Here is a 16,570-nt window from a genome sequence, read left to right on the forward strand (position 1 = left end):
AATGGGTTTATTTGGCGCATTAGCAGGAGTTGCATCTAGATTTTTACCCGCAGTGGGAACAATAGCCAGAGGTGCATTTGGAGTTGGAAGGAAGATTTTGAGTACATTAGGTATACTTAAAGAGAAAGCACAACCTATTATACAAACTGTACAGAAAGGTTGGGATGTAGCACGAGATGCAACAAATCTTATTCCAAATCCTGAAACAAGAGGAAAAGTTCAAGGATGGATGGACAATGTAGGAAGACAAGCAGGAAACTATTATAACAAAGCAAATGACTACTATAACCAAGCAGGACACTATATGGACCAAGGTGAAAGATTCTTTAACAGAGGATATAACCATGCACAACAATGGGTAAGCAATAACCAACCGCAACCACCTCAAACGTGGGGAATGTAAAGTTTTTTATTGGGATGAAATGAACAATGCAGCATTGAGACAAATGAGTTCAAGATGGATTTGTCGGCTTCCAGCATTTACACCACGTGTTTGTAAAGTTCTTCCTATACCTCAGGAAGTTTTAGACCGACTTAAAAAACCTAAACAACCAATTGAAAACAAACCAAACTAATTTTTTTACTGAGATGAAATGAACAATGCAGCTTTAAACAGAATAAGTCATGGAAGACCACCTTTTACACCACGTGTTTGTAAAGTTCTTCCTATACCTCAGGAAGTTTTAGACCGACTTAAAAAACCTAAACAACCAGTTGAAAACAAACCAAACTAAAATTTTTTACTGAGATGAAATGACCGAAGAAGTTGAAACGGTAGATTTGACACCACAAACAAAAAGTTCAGAACCATTGTCAAAACCTGTCAAAGAACTTACAGATGAAGAGAAAAATTCAATAATAGAAAGTGCCAGGTCTGGAAATACAAACCCTAACTATAAAGTCACTTTTCATAGAAATGGAACGGCTAGTATCTCAAAAAAGAAACAGACTCTCACAAATAAAATATTGAAGTCTGAAGGAGCTTTCGAGACAACAGATGGAAAAGTTTACTTCACTGACCAACAGTTCATTATAGAACATCTCATTGACTTAGAGTCGAAATATTCTAAACTTTACAACAAACACAAAAAGTTGAAAGGAAAACAAAAACAAATGGCATATGATATTTATGAAGATGTTGACGACACAACTGTTCCTGCAGTGAAGTAAAGTCAGAGGAACCGAAAAGTGACGAAAAACCGATAGAAGAAGAAAAACCAAAAACTGAAGATAAACCAAAACCAAAGTTTAGTTTCCAAACTAAACCAAGTCAACCTTCATTAGCTGGTATGGGTTGGCGTCAAAGACTTATGGCAGCAGGCGGTTATGTAAAGTAAAGAAAAAAATATTTTTTTATTTTTATAAAAATGCCCCCATATAGAATGGATAGAAAGTCTGCTAGAATAAAAGCAGAGTTACAAAGATATGGTTGGAGAGTTTCGAAGAAGTTTAAATATAGGAAGGGAAACCCATAAAAGTCTATGACAAATTGTCTGGTCTTCGCTACGAAATGGATTTGGAAACAGCACGTCCAATTATCCAAACAGACTAGAGAGGTTAGAAGAAGAACGTCTTATGGACATGCCTTTCGATGTTAGTGAACCTCAAGTTGAAAGACACGACGGCTTTGCCAGATTCTACTGGAAACATGACGAACAATTGCATCCTTTGAGAAGGAAAAAAGGGAAAAGTGAGACGCACATGCTCCCATGGAAAGAACAAGATATGCATATGAAAAGTATCGTGAAGTTAGAAGTCAAATTACATCTGGTCGAACCTTTACAGTAAACTTTGACGAAGGAAAGAACAAAGAAGGCTTCATGGGTGTACTTGCTGCAATTCAAGACGGAAATAAGAAAGGACACAATCTCAGATTGACCATAACAGATTTGGATGGTCACATTTACTATGCACATGGCAATGAACAAACAGCCGCAAAACTTCTTGACGCTTTCAAGACTACAAAGAGAAAACAAATGGTTGACTCCGACTCAGACATTTTGAATGCAATTGAAGGAATTGCAAGTGTCAAGTTCGAATGGTACCAACCTAACCCTCAAGCAGTCAGACAACATGCTGGATACTTCCCGTTCATAAATAAGTCTGACATTGACTTGACAAGGTATGAATTTACAATTCAATTGAAACAATTGTCAACGAACCTTGCATTTCTTACATGTCTCAGGAACTCTGGTCTTGTTACAGATGAGAAGATGAAGTATCTTGAGTCATGTGTGAAGACAAGGTACATTCTCAGAGGTCAATTGGCAAAAATTGCACCGTTGGCAAATGTCAATATCCGAGTCAACATACCTACAGCTAAAGGTTCTTCACATGACGACTATGTTGTTGACAAAGACTTACCATGGTTGAAGATTGTAATTGTCCACAACCACTTCATGTTGAACGAAAGTCTTACAAACCCATTCTTTGGTAAAAGTAAGTGCAACATTGTCAGAGCTGTAAACATTCTTTTCGAGAAAGGTTTGTTGGAACCAATTCCAGATGACAAGCTGACAGAAACTTTTGTACCAAAAGACGAAACAAACTTTTCATTGTTAGCAAGACCAAAAGTTGTTCCAGACAAAGTTCTAGTACAAAAGAAGTACACAGTTCCACAAGGTTGGATTGTTCGGATACCAACCTAAACCAGAAGAACTTCCAATGAGGTTGCAAGAACTTCAAGATGCTATAAACAAACTTCCATTGAGACATCCAATTGACGTCAAATTGTATTGGAGAGCATCTGAGTTAGGTCAGAAGGTTTTATATGAAACAGGTTGCTTCGACGATGTTTATGAGATAACAGGAGAAGTTTCTCAGAAGATAAGAGACTCACTTGAATTTCCACAAACTGGACCAATTGGTTGCGACAAGTTCGACTCAGATGAAAAGATATACTATGTCGACCTTAACGCTGCATACATGAGGTTTGTCCAATATATTCCGACTGGAATTCCAAACGAAGATGGTGAGTTCCCGGGAAGGAACTATACAGTTGGAAAAGTCATACAACAACTGTATGATATTAGGAAAGCTTCAAACCCCAAACTTGCAATGACACTCAAATTGCTTATGAATTCGACATGGGGATATTCCATTAAGAAACCTCAAGAGATGAAGAGTAAACATTATGAGAAGGTCGACAACTTTGTTGAAAGGTTTTCTCCTTTTGTTTTGAAGTACGAATTCACTCAAGGTCAAAGTGGCTTAGTAACCACATTAAAACCTATTGTCGAACATTGGTCTTACCCTCAGTTCGCAAAAGCAGTACTTGACAACTACAACAAATTCTTCTCCGAAGTCAAATCCAAAGTCAAGGTTTACTATGAGAACATTGACGCACTCATGACGAACGAAGAAGGATACAACAAACTCATTGAAATGGGAATGGTCGGTGAAAAGATGGGCTGTTTTAAGCTAGATAAGGTATTTTCCGAAGTTCATGTAATATCGAAAAGGAAATATTGGGGCATACTTGAAGACGGCACAGAAATAAAACATTGCATGAAATAAAAAATTTATTTTTTAAAAAGTGACATTTTTTAATTTTATTTGAACTGTACGCTGAGTTTGTTGGAGAAGACCGTTGGGAAACTTGTTTGTTAGATGAGAAATATGAAATGGCATACCATTTTAAAACAATATATTTTTACATATATTAAATGCTTCAGGTTGAAAAACAAAGAACAAAAGTAGCAGATACAAAACCGTTAGACTATATCTTTACAAATGCTGGTAGGACTATTTCAGATGAAGAAATTTCATCCCGAGCATACAGGTTTGACTATCCAATTCGTTGGCTTCAAAGTCCTTCAGATGCAAAGGCAATAGGATTTAGAAGAGTTTTGTTTTCAAATAGAACTAACGCATTTATGTTCGCAGTATATTTTCATGGGCAGTATAAAGGTTCTGATGGTCTAATAGACAAATTTGACGAAATGAGAATCTTTACAGTTCGTTCAGACGAAAGTCTTGAGAAAACTCTAAATGACTTTCAAACTCAAATGAACAAATATTATTGGGAATTTCAAAAAAAATACGACTCTTTACTAAATGGAACATACTATCTGAAACTAGAATATGACAAGATGAACTCCACCGTTTCATTTCAAAAGATTGAAATTAACCCTCCAAGAGATACAGAGTTTTTATTTTGGGAAGTAGACAAACGTTCTTGGGCACAATTTCTTCGGTTACTAAACCAGAACGAACCATTACCACCAGATGGTCCATTTAAATTTATACTTCCACCAGCAGATTTGATGGTTTATAGAAACGTGTTTGACCCTCAAAATGTTATGTGTCATGCAAGTTTCAGTTCAAGCAACAATAGTTTTCTATGTATTGGTAAGGACTTTTATGACTTTGCTTCTAAATTCTACGAACCATCTAGTAACAGTTTCTCTGACTTTCAAGTTTGGTTCACAACAAATGGTGTGCAACATATTATTCCATTGTACTATGACTTTTATCTCGAATTGTCTTTCATATATAACTACGGAAAAGTGCTGAAAAGTATTGAATGTGAAGATATTAGAAAATAACATTTTTTCTAACATCGTAGAAAACTCATGAAAACAATTTATTTTTGACACTTTCACAAAAAACATTAAAAAGTGAGTTAAAATGAGATGTTTACTGAACTGGCTGAATGTCGCCTTCTGTAGTTATGTAGAATGGTTGACCAGAGAAGTGAAGAGACCCTTGAGAATTTGGTTCATTCTTGGGAAAGGGTTCTCTCTGTTTGGAAGTAGTATCCAAGGACGCTTGGCAAAGAACTTTATAATGGCTTCCTTCTTTGCTTGCTTTATGTCGTCGTAGGCTGTCCCGTCTGGTATTTGAATTGGAATTCCAGTCGAAGTCTCGAGATTCAAGGCAGCCCTTCCCGTTATCCAACCGTTAACAAGCTTGCCTTTTACATTCTGTCTGAGGAAGTCTTTAACAAGCTCGTTAATTTCAATTAGGTAAATTGCCTCGTCGGTAGGTTCGACCTCGACCATTGCTACTGTCAGAAAAAGTACTGGTACTGTCAGAAAAAGTACTGCTACTGTCAGTAAAAGTACTGCTACTGTCAGTAAAAGTACTGCTAGGAGCAGAAAAACTACTGCTACTGTCAGTAAAAAGGAAAATTTGAGAGGGTTTTCGACGATAAAGTACTGCTACTGTCAGAAAAAGTACTGCTACTGTCAGAAAAAGTACTGCTACTGTCAGAAAAAGTACTGCTACTGTCAGAAAAAGTACTGCTACTGTCAGTAAAAGTACTGCTAGTAGCAGAGATTTTTATCGTTGTGGTCCGACAGGACACAAACGAATGTCCGACGTCCCACCAACCGAGTCCATTCCCAAACCAGAGGAACCTAAAGAACCACAACAGTCTCCTCAGCAACCTCAGTTCCAGCAAGTACCTCCGAATTACTACCAATTTCCACCTCAAGGTTACTACCCACCACAAGGCTTCCCGAACTACCCTCCTCAGCCTATGCCTTACTTCCCCAACCCTTGGTTGTTCCAGCAAGCTCCACCCCAACAATTCCAATTCCAATCTCAGTCCAAGAGAGACCAAGACTTCGAAGAAGGTCTGAACCGCTTACGCAAAGAGTATGCTACAGCTCCAATTGAGAGAAAGTTGTTCCCGGACCAAAAATATAATTTAGGTGAAGAGGTGAGATTTCACCTCTTTTTTCACCTGTTTTTTCACCCTCTTGAATTTTCATGAATTTTATATATTAATGTTTTCGTTAAGCCACTTTGTGCCGTCAGTCAGTCAGTCAGTCAGTCAGTTTAGGAAAGACTTTAGAAAGTTGTTGGAAAATAAGTCCTGGGAAGAGTATTATAAGGCATTTTGTGAAGAATATAGCAACCGCCGGAATTCGGACTGTTGCTTTTTATACAAAATTCATGCAGGAAATTCTTGAGTTTTGGTTGAAAGAATACGGTGGAGCCAAAAGTGGCTCGACCTCAAAACAAGCATTTTATGAGCTTACAAAGGGTGTTATGAATGAATTCAAAGGTATTTACATACATCCTGACCTCGTTCATTTTGTTGCTAAATTCAGCAAAAATAATGTTTAGGGTAGATGGTTAGATCTAACCCGATTTCTAACCCGATTTCTACCCTCTTGAATTTTCATGAATTTCCTTAAGATAGAAAAAATAAAGTTAGTTTTATTTTTATTTATTTTTTTATTTTGTATGTAAAGACAGATATGTCAACAACAGAGAACACAACAACAATTCAAACAACAGCACCAAACTCGTTAGTCATGAATCCAACATCTATGTTAGTAGAAATGAAAAGCTTCATTCCTTCTTCATATACTTTCGAAACAGAAATACAAAGAATAAAGCAGGAACTTTTAACAAGTAATTTAGACTGTAGTGCGAAAGATGAAACAAATGAACAGTATCTTTATGAAATGGAGGACCTCATCGACCATTTGCCTAAACTACCTGAAATTCAGCAGCAAAAACTAACTATTCCTGAATTCGACGAAATTGAAGTCAAAGCAACTGACTCAGTAGAAATAAAGAAGTTCATACGAAAGGTAAATTATGAATTCCTTGGTTTTCATTGCAACCATAAAGTTATGGACAAAGATTGCGACATGGTATATAAGAACATCTCTGACATATATAAATCTGGGGAGTTTAAGACACACGACAACTTTGTTTCATTAGCTGCAAAATGTGTATGGCAGATAAGAGATAAAGACAGAAGAGGTAAGGTATGGAATGAACAGATAAAACCAACTGCTTCAGATTTAAAGAAAACTATTGACGCCTTGGTTGTTTTAGCAGGTAAGGTTTCAGAATATAACGCAAAAACTATCCAACAGCAGAAGATTTCCTTCTATCTGACGTCAAGAAGAAGTATAAAGAAACCTTCGGCATTGTTAAAACATTCGATGTACTAAAAGAAGAAATAGAAGCTACAAAACTGTTTAGGATTTCAAATATACATCGTACAATTCATGTAAAACGCTTGTGAAAAAAAGAGGTGAAAAATTAGGTGAAAAAAGAGGTGAAATCTCACCTCTTCACCTAAAATATATTTTTATTGAATTCAGCAACAAAATTCTGAGTAAAATAATTTTTAGGGCATGTGTCAAACCGTTGAGTTTTCACAAAATTTAAAAAATAACGTTTACCATGTAAAACGTTTATAAAATAACTGGGGTAGAAATGAGGTGAAAAAAGAGGTGAAATCTCACCTCTTCACCTAAAATATATTTTTATTGAATTCAGCAACAAAAATAATGAATTTCATTAGTTAGAAAAATAAAGTTAGTTTTATTTTTATTTATTTTTTTATTTTGTATGTAAAGACAGATATGTCAACAACAGAGAACACAACAACAGTTATAGTCCATGAAGCTATAAATGAAGAATACGAGTGGGTTCAGTTTAACAAACAACTCCGTCTCATTCGTTCGGTCAAAGACGATATGTACCAAATGCAAAGTATTTTGACAGCATGTTTTGCACCCGACAATAAGAAACCACAAGACTGGTTTAGGAACCAAAGCACTATTGAACTATTAAATGAAGCTGAAAATTCGACTACGAGAAATCCCGTAGTCGCAAAAACTCGAGTGGGAGAAAAACCCCAGTCGCCAAAACTCTATGAAAATCGTGAAAAATTGCCAAACGGTTTGAGAGGATATTATGTACATAGACTTCTTGTAAATGCTGTTGCAATGTGGGCTTCGCCTCGTTATGCTTGGTATATTTACAGACTTCTTGACGAAATTCATAGACAAGAACGTGAAGAGATGGAAAACAAGCTTGAAGCAAAAGACAAAAGCATACAGAAAAGAATACCACGTTCGGTACCAAAAGGAAAGGAAAAGAACTATAAGTATATGGTTTATACTGAAGAGATGGAAAATGAAGAAGATAAAGATATGGTTATGTTGCATTTAGTCAGAAGAAACAACAAAAGCTTTTACGACCTTGCTAAGATTTACAAATCTGACAGAAATTGGTTCTATCGCGAAAACTTACCGATTTCAATGACCCCAAATGAAGATGTGAAACAAATAGTTCAAGATACGTTACCTCAAACACACTATGATATGAAAGGTTGTACAATTTTTACCTTCAAAGAAGACTTACCGCTACTGAAAGAAAAAATAACAGAGTATTTTGACAACTTCAAACAAGTAGGGTAGATGAACCATTTATTTTTATTGACTTTTTACAATTTGAACTTTGTTTGCGTAGATATGAATTCTGAAAGAAGTATGAGGGTCTTGTATGACTTTGTACTTCTCCCATAGTTCATGTCTGTCAAACTTACCTGCCATGGACTCTTTCATAAGTTCCATGAAATCGTCTTCGGACAATCCGGGGAAAAGTATAATGTCAGTAAGTATTCTTTTAACATCCTTACTTAAACTCTTTGCTGTCTGTACACAAATGACAACTGAAATGTTAAAGTGTCTGAGCTTCTTAAGAATTCGACACATATCTTGTTCTCTGTTCTTTAACAAAGGATGAGAGGCGAAATCATCTAAGATAAGAAGACATCTATGAGGGTAAGTCTTCCAATCGTAAGATTGCAATTTCTTCGAAATGTATTCTATCTCTTTCTGTTTGTTTCTGAAGTGTTTCTTCTCTAATATTCTCTGCATTTCCTCATTTGGGTCTTTGAACTTAGAATTTATATACTCATTTATAGCATTATACTTCAAAACTCTTCTTTGGTACTTCTTTATCCAATCTAACAACTCAGTATCCTTTATACATACTAACTTAGACTTCTTTATAATATCTTTGAACGAATTGACGGTTTGGTCAAATTGACCAGAAGTCGAACAAATAACAACTAACTCATAGAATGGGTTCTTCTCATCTAGTTCTTGTTGTTGTGCAGCCATTTTAAGATAAGTGAAAGTCTTACCCGACCCAGGTGGTGCAATTAGACCTGTTATACCATTCTGAGCAAATAAGAACTTGTCATGTATAGGTTTTATCTGAGCATTTTCTAACTTCCTCTTGTTCTTGTTTAAAACATTCTCAAATTTTTTGTCAATGTCAGCAAACTTTTTTTCTAACATATTTTTAGAAAAATTAAAATTTTTATCTTTTAGAAAATGTCTAGCGATTTCGCTATCTATATTCGAGACAAGCTTTTTGACAGCAAAACATCTGTCGACCATAAAATCTTACATAGTGTAAGCAAGAAAGGTGAATTTGTTCTAAAGTTCTGTTTCTGGGAATATGACAAGAACCATAAAACATTACAAAGAGCAGTCTTAAAATTTGTCAATGACAGACTTGTTGACAGAGATGACGCCGATTGGAAAGATGAAGTCCAACAAAAGTTCTTAGAATGCAAAGAAGACACATGCGCTGTTCTTGAAGATGAAATAGAAAACAGAATAGATGAGCTATTAAAGTACAAAGAACTTTTACATAAATATGGTTGCGCCAAATTTGACATAACTCCACCAGAAAAGAAGAAGAGAGAAAAGAAAGAAAAGAAAGTAGAAGAAGAGAAGAAAGAACCTGAACCAGTTCCAGAGAAAAAGAAATTTGACATGTAAAAATAAAATTTTATTTTTAGAACTTTCTGGGTCAATGTCAATGTTCTCTTCCTTTTAGGAGTAAACACTGGGTTAGACTCTAAAATCTTTTTACCCAATTTACCTTGAACTTCTACAACTTTAGACTCATAATATCATAGTCGTCTGTCTTCTTTGGTTCATAGGTATAACAGTTTGTATGCTTTGCCTTCTTTAAGGTTTGAGAACCTTCTGTCAAAACTTTCTTGACTGTTAACAAACCTTCTATGTCTAAGTCTTTCAAATTTTGCACCATTTTTAGTCACAATAGCAAACTTAACTGTTCGATGTTCCAACTTTGCTGAATGAAGACTTTTCAAAATGGTAGAAGTAACATTCAAATATGTGAATGGGTCTAGTTCTTCTTTAAGTCCTGACATGTACTTGTTTACTGAGATGAATTTCGTCATCTTTTCTATCGGATAAAAATTTTTTTTTAAAATTTACTCAGAAAAATTTTCTTTGTATATACACCATTCTGAACATCTAAAAGACTTTGACATTTGCCAAGAATGTACGTTTAGAAGCTGCCATTAACCATATTCTTGACAATATTGTTTATACGAATCGTACAATGACTTTCATCTAATGACACAAAGTCAGTTTCATCTATGAACAGTTCATATACACTCTGTTTGCTTCTAACAATGTTTGTCTCTCTTCTGTATGTGGAATTTGTCTTGGATTGAACTTAGAAATATCTAATGTCATGAAATATGAGAACAAGTGGTTGTAAAAGTCAGATGTCAAAGTTTCTGCTAAGTCGTTCAAAATATTCTGTATCTTGCATATGAGAATCTGACGTTCTGACAACTACATATCTTCTGTCAGACTTTCTAACTTCATCGGAACAGCATTGTTTGAAACCATAATGAAGTTGCAACATTTTCACAAACTCTTTGGTCTTTATACTTTCTTTCAACAACTCCAACTTTGTCTGTTATAAGGACTCTTCAAAGCATCTGAGTTTCAAAACTTTTGTTGTATCTATACTTTGAAGTTCATTGCAAACTATAAGTTTCATATTCTCTATTGAGGAGTTAAACTTGCCACAGATGTTTTCTAAGTTTGTCATATTCGGATTCGAATAACCTTCTAAACAGTTTGCACAAATATCTGTAAAGAAAGTATTCTTACCAGTTCCTTGTTTTCCAATTATAATGAGAGCAGTTTCATTTTTTAGCACTTGGATGTTGTAAGATGTTTGCAAACCAACATAAGATATACTCATAAACCTTTTCGTTTCCATTGCATATAATTTCTTTGACATGGTCTAACCAAGCTTCTATAACATTTTCTTTCCATTCTACTTGTTTCGTATTTATATCCAGTGAAGATAGAATAGAAGTTTGGAGAAGGTGTATAGAACTTTATACCACGAACTGAAAAATTCTTCTAACTTTGACAATAAGATATTCCCAAGCATCTAACATCTTCATTCCAACTTGTACAACTTTTATTTTCTTAAGTTTCTGTCTACATTCTTGTTCTGAAACTATTGTTGCTCTTGGTTTGGTAAAGACAACATCCCATTCTTTCATGACATAACATTCTGGGGCAGAGTCGACATAAATGACTAAACGTTTCAAATTCTCGAGACTGCTTTGTTATAGTCTCTAAATGGACACATATTTCTGAAGGCTTGGAAGTCATAAAAATCTGAAACATCTATTCTGTACATTTTTATAAAAATAAAAAAATATTATTTTTTTATTCTTGACTTTGTTGTTCCATTTGTTGCATTTGTTGTTCTTGAGCTATTTTGTTGTTGAAGTTGTTCTTGTAATACAATACTTTCACCAGTTGCATCTTCCAATTTCGAAACTTTCTGCCGTCATTGACAAATACATAGGACATAAAAGTTTTACAGGAACAAAGTTTGCGTCAACTAATGTCAACGTTATACTTGCCAAAGTGTTTGAGTTCACTAAGGTTGAAAATTCTGCATTCGAATGAACAATAGGCAAACCAGCAGAGAAAGTATTGTTTATACGCATAAGTATCTTTTGGTCATAATAGTTTCTGTCGACATTCGAATAACACTTTGAACCTAAGTTTGAAACAATATATAAGATTGGTGTGCTTAATGTCAATGGAATAGACATTCCTTGTATGACACCTTTTCCTGTTATAGGAAACTGTTGGTAGTAAAAACCAGAAATAAGTTTTGTATTATAGCTCATATCGTTTATAGTAAACTCAGTCGGACATCCAAACATAATGAAACCTGCTCTAGTTGCAGCACATGTTACACCTGTACTTAAAGTATTAAATAAGTCAACAAAACCTGTTGGTGGTATATCTGAGTAAGTATCTTCAAAGGAGTATTTTTTACCATTCACAACAATAAAGTCTTCTGGTGTCAAAAGAGCAAAACAGGCTTTAGTCGTCATTGTGTTTAAGGTTAGTTTACAATATCGTCCTTGAGGACTTTGTAAGTTTGTTGTTATAGAATTATATGACTCAGGGTTTTTAGTCGTAATAGTATAAACTATTATGTCTTCTGCCATTTACTTAGCAAATAAACTTTAATGAAATGTTGTGGTCGTCAAATATTTTTATAACGTCTGGGAAACTATATTTTAAGTTCAACGTTTCACCTCCTTTCATAACGTATATCTTGTCAATGGCATTATATGAAACACCACAGCAACTAATGTCGGGTTCTATTTCTTTGATGTTTATATCGTCTGCCTCTGTCAAAAGTTTCAATAGTTCTTTCAAAACTTCATGAGGTGCAATGACATATGAGTTCACTTTACAGGTTGTGTTCGACCAAGTTTAACATTATACTTAAAGCTTGACAAATCTTCTCCTGAGTTTGAAGTTTGTCTTTCAGTTGTTGGTAGTCGTTTCGAATATCTGCAACAGAACTTAAGTCTCTGCTAACTTCAGGATATGTTGGTTCTTTTACAGGAACAATTGTTATACCATCTTCGTCTTCGTATGGTTTCCCCATTTCAACATCTCTGTCTTTGACATTGACAATAACACTTTGACTGTTTGTTTGAGTTGGTGAATTTAACTTCACATCTGCCACCGCCATTAAACCTTTTGAAACACTTACGCTTCTATTTTTCGGAAATGACATTTTACTTAGAATAAAAAGATGGACGTATTCGGATATCTCTTCGAATTGAAGCAAAACAAGGTTTATACTCACAAACAATACAAATACATTGACAGAATAGTTCTTTACACAAACAATGGAAAATGTTATAGAATAGCAGTCTTTGCTGAACCTAAATATTTTCATAAAGCAAAGAAAGTTGGTATAACCGAGATGGTGAAAGTTCTTGAAGCAGACAAAAATATAACTTCAAAACTTACAGATATTACTAAAGGAAAGTTTATAATACAATATTATGTCAAAACTGGCGTACTGTCAATATTTGACGGAGAGAAGTCAGTTCAAGAACAACTTACTGACCTGCTGCCAAAATCTGCTCGATGGAAGCTGTCGTTATGCCAATCTGAGGAGCCCCAGGAGTATATAAGAATTTCCGAAAAAGTGACACCCAAAAAGTGACACTTTCAATAGGGAGTAACACTTAAAAAGTGACAATTTAAAATTCACAATAAATAAAAATAATAAATTTTTTAGTCTATTAAATTATTCTTTTCTTTGAAATCCTCTAAAAATTCTTCGAAATGTTCTAAAATATAATCTGGAGAATTATAACAAAATTCATTAATTTCTAACATATACGTATCTAACAATTCATTTGGAATTTCAAACGATCTTAAATATGTAATTGAATTTTGTATCTTCTCATTTATTTGAGAAAGTTTTTCTTCAGCATTTTCCAATAAAAATCTTAATGGATTCAAATTGGTTTCTTGATTCTGAACAAAATTTAATACTTGGTATAAACGTGATTGAACTTCTCTTTTCAATTTTGTTTTATAATCTGTCAATCGAGGCTCGCGAATTCTAATTGAAGGAATAAAACCTGTTTGAAGTAAATCGTTTTTAATACGATAAAAGTAATTGGGTGCAACTTCTTCTAAAAGATTTTTGACAAAAACATCAATTCTTTGATTTTTAACGCAGCCAAAATCGTGATATTTTATCTTTTTAAATAAAGATTCAGAAACGTTATTCACAACGGTTAATTCATTTGGTCTGGCAGCGGCTATCCACATCATAGCCAACAATTCCTTATACAAAATTCAAAAACTTGGGTGCAATCAGAACTGATTGCACCCAAGTTTTTGAACTTTCTTGAGGGAATTAAAGGGTGAGAGATTTATAGTCTATCTATATATCTCCCGCCCTCTAATTCCCTCCCTGACAGCGGGAAACTTTGTCTGAATGTTAAACTATTCAGACAAAGTTTCCCACTGTTTGCGAAGGAATTGTTGGCTATGATGTACTGATTCATGCTCAGTACATCATAGCCAACAATTCCTTATATAAAGTTCAAAAACTTGGGTGCAATCAGAACTGATTTCACATAAGTTTTTGAACTTTCTTGAGGGAATGGAAGAGTAAGAGGTATACATTATGAATATATACCTCTTACCCTTCCATTTCCTCTCTGACAGCGGAAAACTTTGTCTGAATGTTAACTATTCAGACAAAGTTTCCCCTGTCAGCGAAAGAATTTTCCATCTGGTGCATAGAGTGTGAACTATGCACCAAATGGAGCAAGTCCCTCGCGAAATGCCCAAAATTGCGTCGCATTTCAAAGATTGCGACCCAAATTTTGGCGATTTCTAGTAGAGATGGAGTATTTTGAGTCACTGACCTATATGCAGTGGCTCAAATGGCTCCATCTCTACTTTTGAAGCAAGGAAACTTTCCTCGAAATTTTGATAATTTGAAGAAGTTTTCAAGCAATTAACAAAGGATTACTCGCTATGAGGTAAAATTCTAGATTTTCACCTCATAGCGAGAGCTTCCCTTTCATTGCTTGAAAACTTTCCCCAGCTTCAAAATTGGGGAAAGGGCTGTAAAGTCGACTCCGATACCAGCAGGTACCAGAGTATTTAAAAGAGAAGCCCTCGTACGAGTTTCTATGAAGACCTTCTCATTCAAGAAGATCTTAATAGAAAATCGTACGAGGGCATTGGAAACTCGCGTCTGGTACATGTTGGTACCAGAGTGTTTGAGATTTGAAGACTCTGGTACTAACATGTACCAGAATTTATGATGAATTTAAGATGGACCATTATAAAATGGTAGCGGTTTGTTTCAAAAAATTTTAGATGAGATTTGCATAGATATAAAAAAAAAAAAAAAAAAAAAAAAAAAAGGTAGTGGGGCTTCCAGGCACTTCGTGCCTTCTAGCCCACATAAATGAAGTTCTTATATATACGGGTCTTCCAGGAGCTTTTCGTAAATGTTTTGTCAAGACTTCTTCGTAAATGTTTTGTCAAGACTTCTTCGTAAATGTTTTGTCAAGACTTCTTCGTAAATGTTTTGTCAAGACTTCTTCGTAAATGTTTTGTCAAGACTTCTTCGTAAATGTTTTGTCATCATTTCATCGTAAATGTTTTGTCAAGACTTCTTCGTAAATGTTTTGTCAAGACTTCTTCGTACATGTTTTGTCAAGACTTCTTCGTAAATGTTTTGTCAAGACTTCTTCGTAAATGTTTTGTCAAGACTTCTTCGTAAATGTTTTGTCAAGACTTCTTCGTAAATGTTTTGTCAAGACTTCTTCGTAAATGTTTTGTCAAGACTTCTTCGTAAAATCAGACAAAAATATATTTTAGGTGAAGAGGTGACATCTCACCTGTTTTCTCACCTCTTTTCTCACCTCTTGAATTTTCATGATTTCATCGTAAATGTTTTGTCAAGACTTCTTCGTAAAAACATCTGTCAAAAACCGCTTTTTAACTTTACTTAAAATGCCACGTAAGCTACGTAAGAATATACGTAAGAGGAAGAGAGCATTGAAACATCCAATAGTAAGACTGACACCACAACAACAGTTGCAACAACAAATGCTGAATGACCCCACTATGTTGCAACAAATGTCAAGCAATCCTATGCTTTTAAACCGAGTTGTTGGTGCACAGAGTGGAGGTTTAAGAGCGGCACTTTTAGCGAAAATGGCAGGCTTTGGTGGAGCTGCAGACGGAACAGCCTATAACCCTCAAAGTCAAATGAATTTGAGTTCACTCAAAAATCAAATAACAGATGTCAAAAAGTCAAACATAGACATACAGAAGCAAATAAGTGAAAACGAAAAGAAACTAGAATATGACAGACACACAAAGAAACTCAATGAGTTAAACGTAGAGAAAAAGAAGAAAGAAGAACAACTGAAAGAACTAAGTACAGAGGAATATGCGAAAAAAGTGTCAGAAAAAGCAGCAGAAGTAGCAAAAATGGAACAAGATGTCATAAATTTGAAAAACCATACTACTCAATATAAAATACTGAAAGATGAAGAGATAAAAACAAAAAGCCCTGAAGACATATATGGATAGCGATGAGTATAAAAGAAGTTGAAGCAAATGTAAAGGCAGAAAAACTTTTACAGTTGCAAAACCAAACCGTACAGTATGAAAACTTAGCACAAGAAAGTAAAAATAACGACGCAGCCATGCAAAAGGCAATGAAAAGCGCAGAATATATAAAAGCTAACAATGACTGGTTAGATGCCCAAGCCAACGCTAAAGCAGCCCAACTCATAGGGTCAATAAGGACAAAAATACAAGCGGATGAAGATAGTTCAAATGAAACTTTAACAAATGCTGACTTTAAGAACGCCTTCGAAGCTCTTCATAGTAAGGTGAAACAAGTGAACGACTTCTCATCTGGAAAGAAACTGAAGTCTGAAGGTTTCGACAAAGAGTTAAAAGAAGTAGCACAAAATATGACGAAAATAACAGATGCAGCAACGAGACAGGCAGTTCAAAGTGCCTATGACGCCGTTAGAGCAACTGTTGTGAAAAGTCAAGAAAAAGAGTTACAACAGACCAAAACAGACCTAGTAAATGCTTTCTTAAGAACGAAAAGTCAGGTAGGACATTACGCTGCAGATGGAACA

The 16,570-nt window shown here is 34.9% G+C and overlaps 6 protein-coding genes and 3 pseudogenes across 9 annotated transcripts, besides 4 other annotated features; 8 read left to right on the forward strand and 1 right to left on the reverse strand.

Annotated features, from left to right (window-relative positions):
- Positions 1 to 11,800: part of a mobile genetic element that runs on past the window's edge.
- On the forward strand, positions 2 to 403 carry TVAGG3_1087490 (uncharacterized protein; the record flags this gene model as incomplete). The annotated part of the gene is made up of 1 exon (XM_051256913.1): positions 2 to 403. One exon carries the CDS (start codon positions 2 to 4, stop codon positions 401 to 403), a length of 402 nt encoding a protein of 133 aa, XP_051075863.1.
- On the forward strand, positions 2,635 to 3,516 carry TVAGG3_1087500 (annotated as a pseudogene). Its single transcript has one exon. A coding segment is annotated over exon 1 (882 nt).
- Positions 3,666 to 4,482, forward strand: TVAGG3_1087510 (annotated as a pseudogene). The gene has a single exon. A coding segment is annotated over exon 1 (817 nt).
- Positions 5,315 to 5,719, forward strand: TVAGG3_1087520 (uncharacterized protein; the record flags this gene model as incomplete). Its single annotated transcript, XM_001297667.1, has 1 exon — positions 5,315 to 5,719. The coding sequence occupies one exon, from the start codon at positions 5,315 to 5,317 to the stop codon at positions 5,717 to 5,719; it is 405 nt and encodes a 134-aa protein (XP_001297668.1).
- On the forward strand, positions 6,210 to 6,917 carry TVAGG3_1087530 (organellar and viral DNA polymerase type B; the record flags this gene model as incomplete). The annotated part of the gene is made up of 1 exon (XM_001297666.1): positions 6,210 to 6,917. One exon carries the CDS (start codon positions 6,210 to 6,212, stop codon positions 6,915 to 6,917), a length of 708 nt encoding a protein of 235 aa, XP_001297667.1.
- TVAGG3_1087540 (KilA, N-terminal/APSES-type HTH, DNA-binding family) lies at positions 7,335 to 8,174 on the forward strand (the record flags this gene model as incomplete). The annotated part of the gene is made up of 1 exon (XM_001297665.1): positions 7,335 to 8,174. The coding sequence occupies one exon, from the start codon at positions 7,335 to 7,337 to the stop codon at positions 8,172 to 8,174; it is 840 nt and encodes a 279-aa protein (XP_001297666.1).
- On the reverse strand, positions 8,190 to 9,062 carry TVAGG3_1087550 (protein of unknown function, DUF4106 family; the record flags this gene model as incomplete). Its single annotated transcript, XM_001297664.1, has 1 exon — positions 8,190 to 9,062. The coding sequence occupies one exon, from the start codon at positions 9,060 to 9,062 to the stop codon at positions 8,190 to 8,192; it is 873 nt and encodes a 290-aa protein (XP_001297665.1).
- On the forward strand, positions 9,099 to 9,551 carry TVAGG3_1087560 (uncharacterized protein; the record flags this gene model as incomplete). Its single annotated transcript, XM_051256914.1, has 1 exon — positions 9,099 to 9,551. One exon carries the CDS (start codon positions 9,099 to 9,101, stop codon positions 9,549 to 9,551), a length of 453 nt encoding a protein of 150 aa, XP_051075864.1.
- Positions 11,801 to 13,056: 1,256 nt separating the features above from the next.
- Positions 13,057 to 14,800: a mobile genetic element.
- Positions 14,800 to 14,865: a terminal%2Cinverted (terminal inverted repeat of Maverick transposon ID:TVAGG3_1087580).
- Positions 14,800 to 16,570: part of a mobile genetic element that runs on past the window's edge.
- On the forward strand, positions 15,423 to 15,960 carry TVAGG3_1087590 (annotated as a pseudogene). Its single transcript has one exon. A coding segment is annotated over exon 1 (538 nt).

Source organism: Trichomonas vaginalis (genome assembly GCF_026262505.1).
Source record: "Trichomonas vaginalis G3 chromosome Unknown ctg_172, whole genome shotgun sequence".
Classification (NCBI taxonomy): Eukaryota; Parabasalia; order Trichomonadida; family Trichomonadidae; genus Trichomonas; species Trichomonas vaginalis.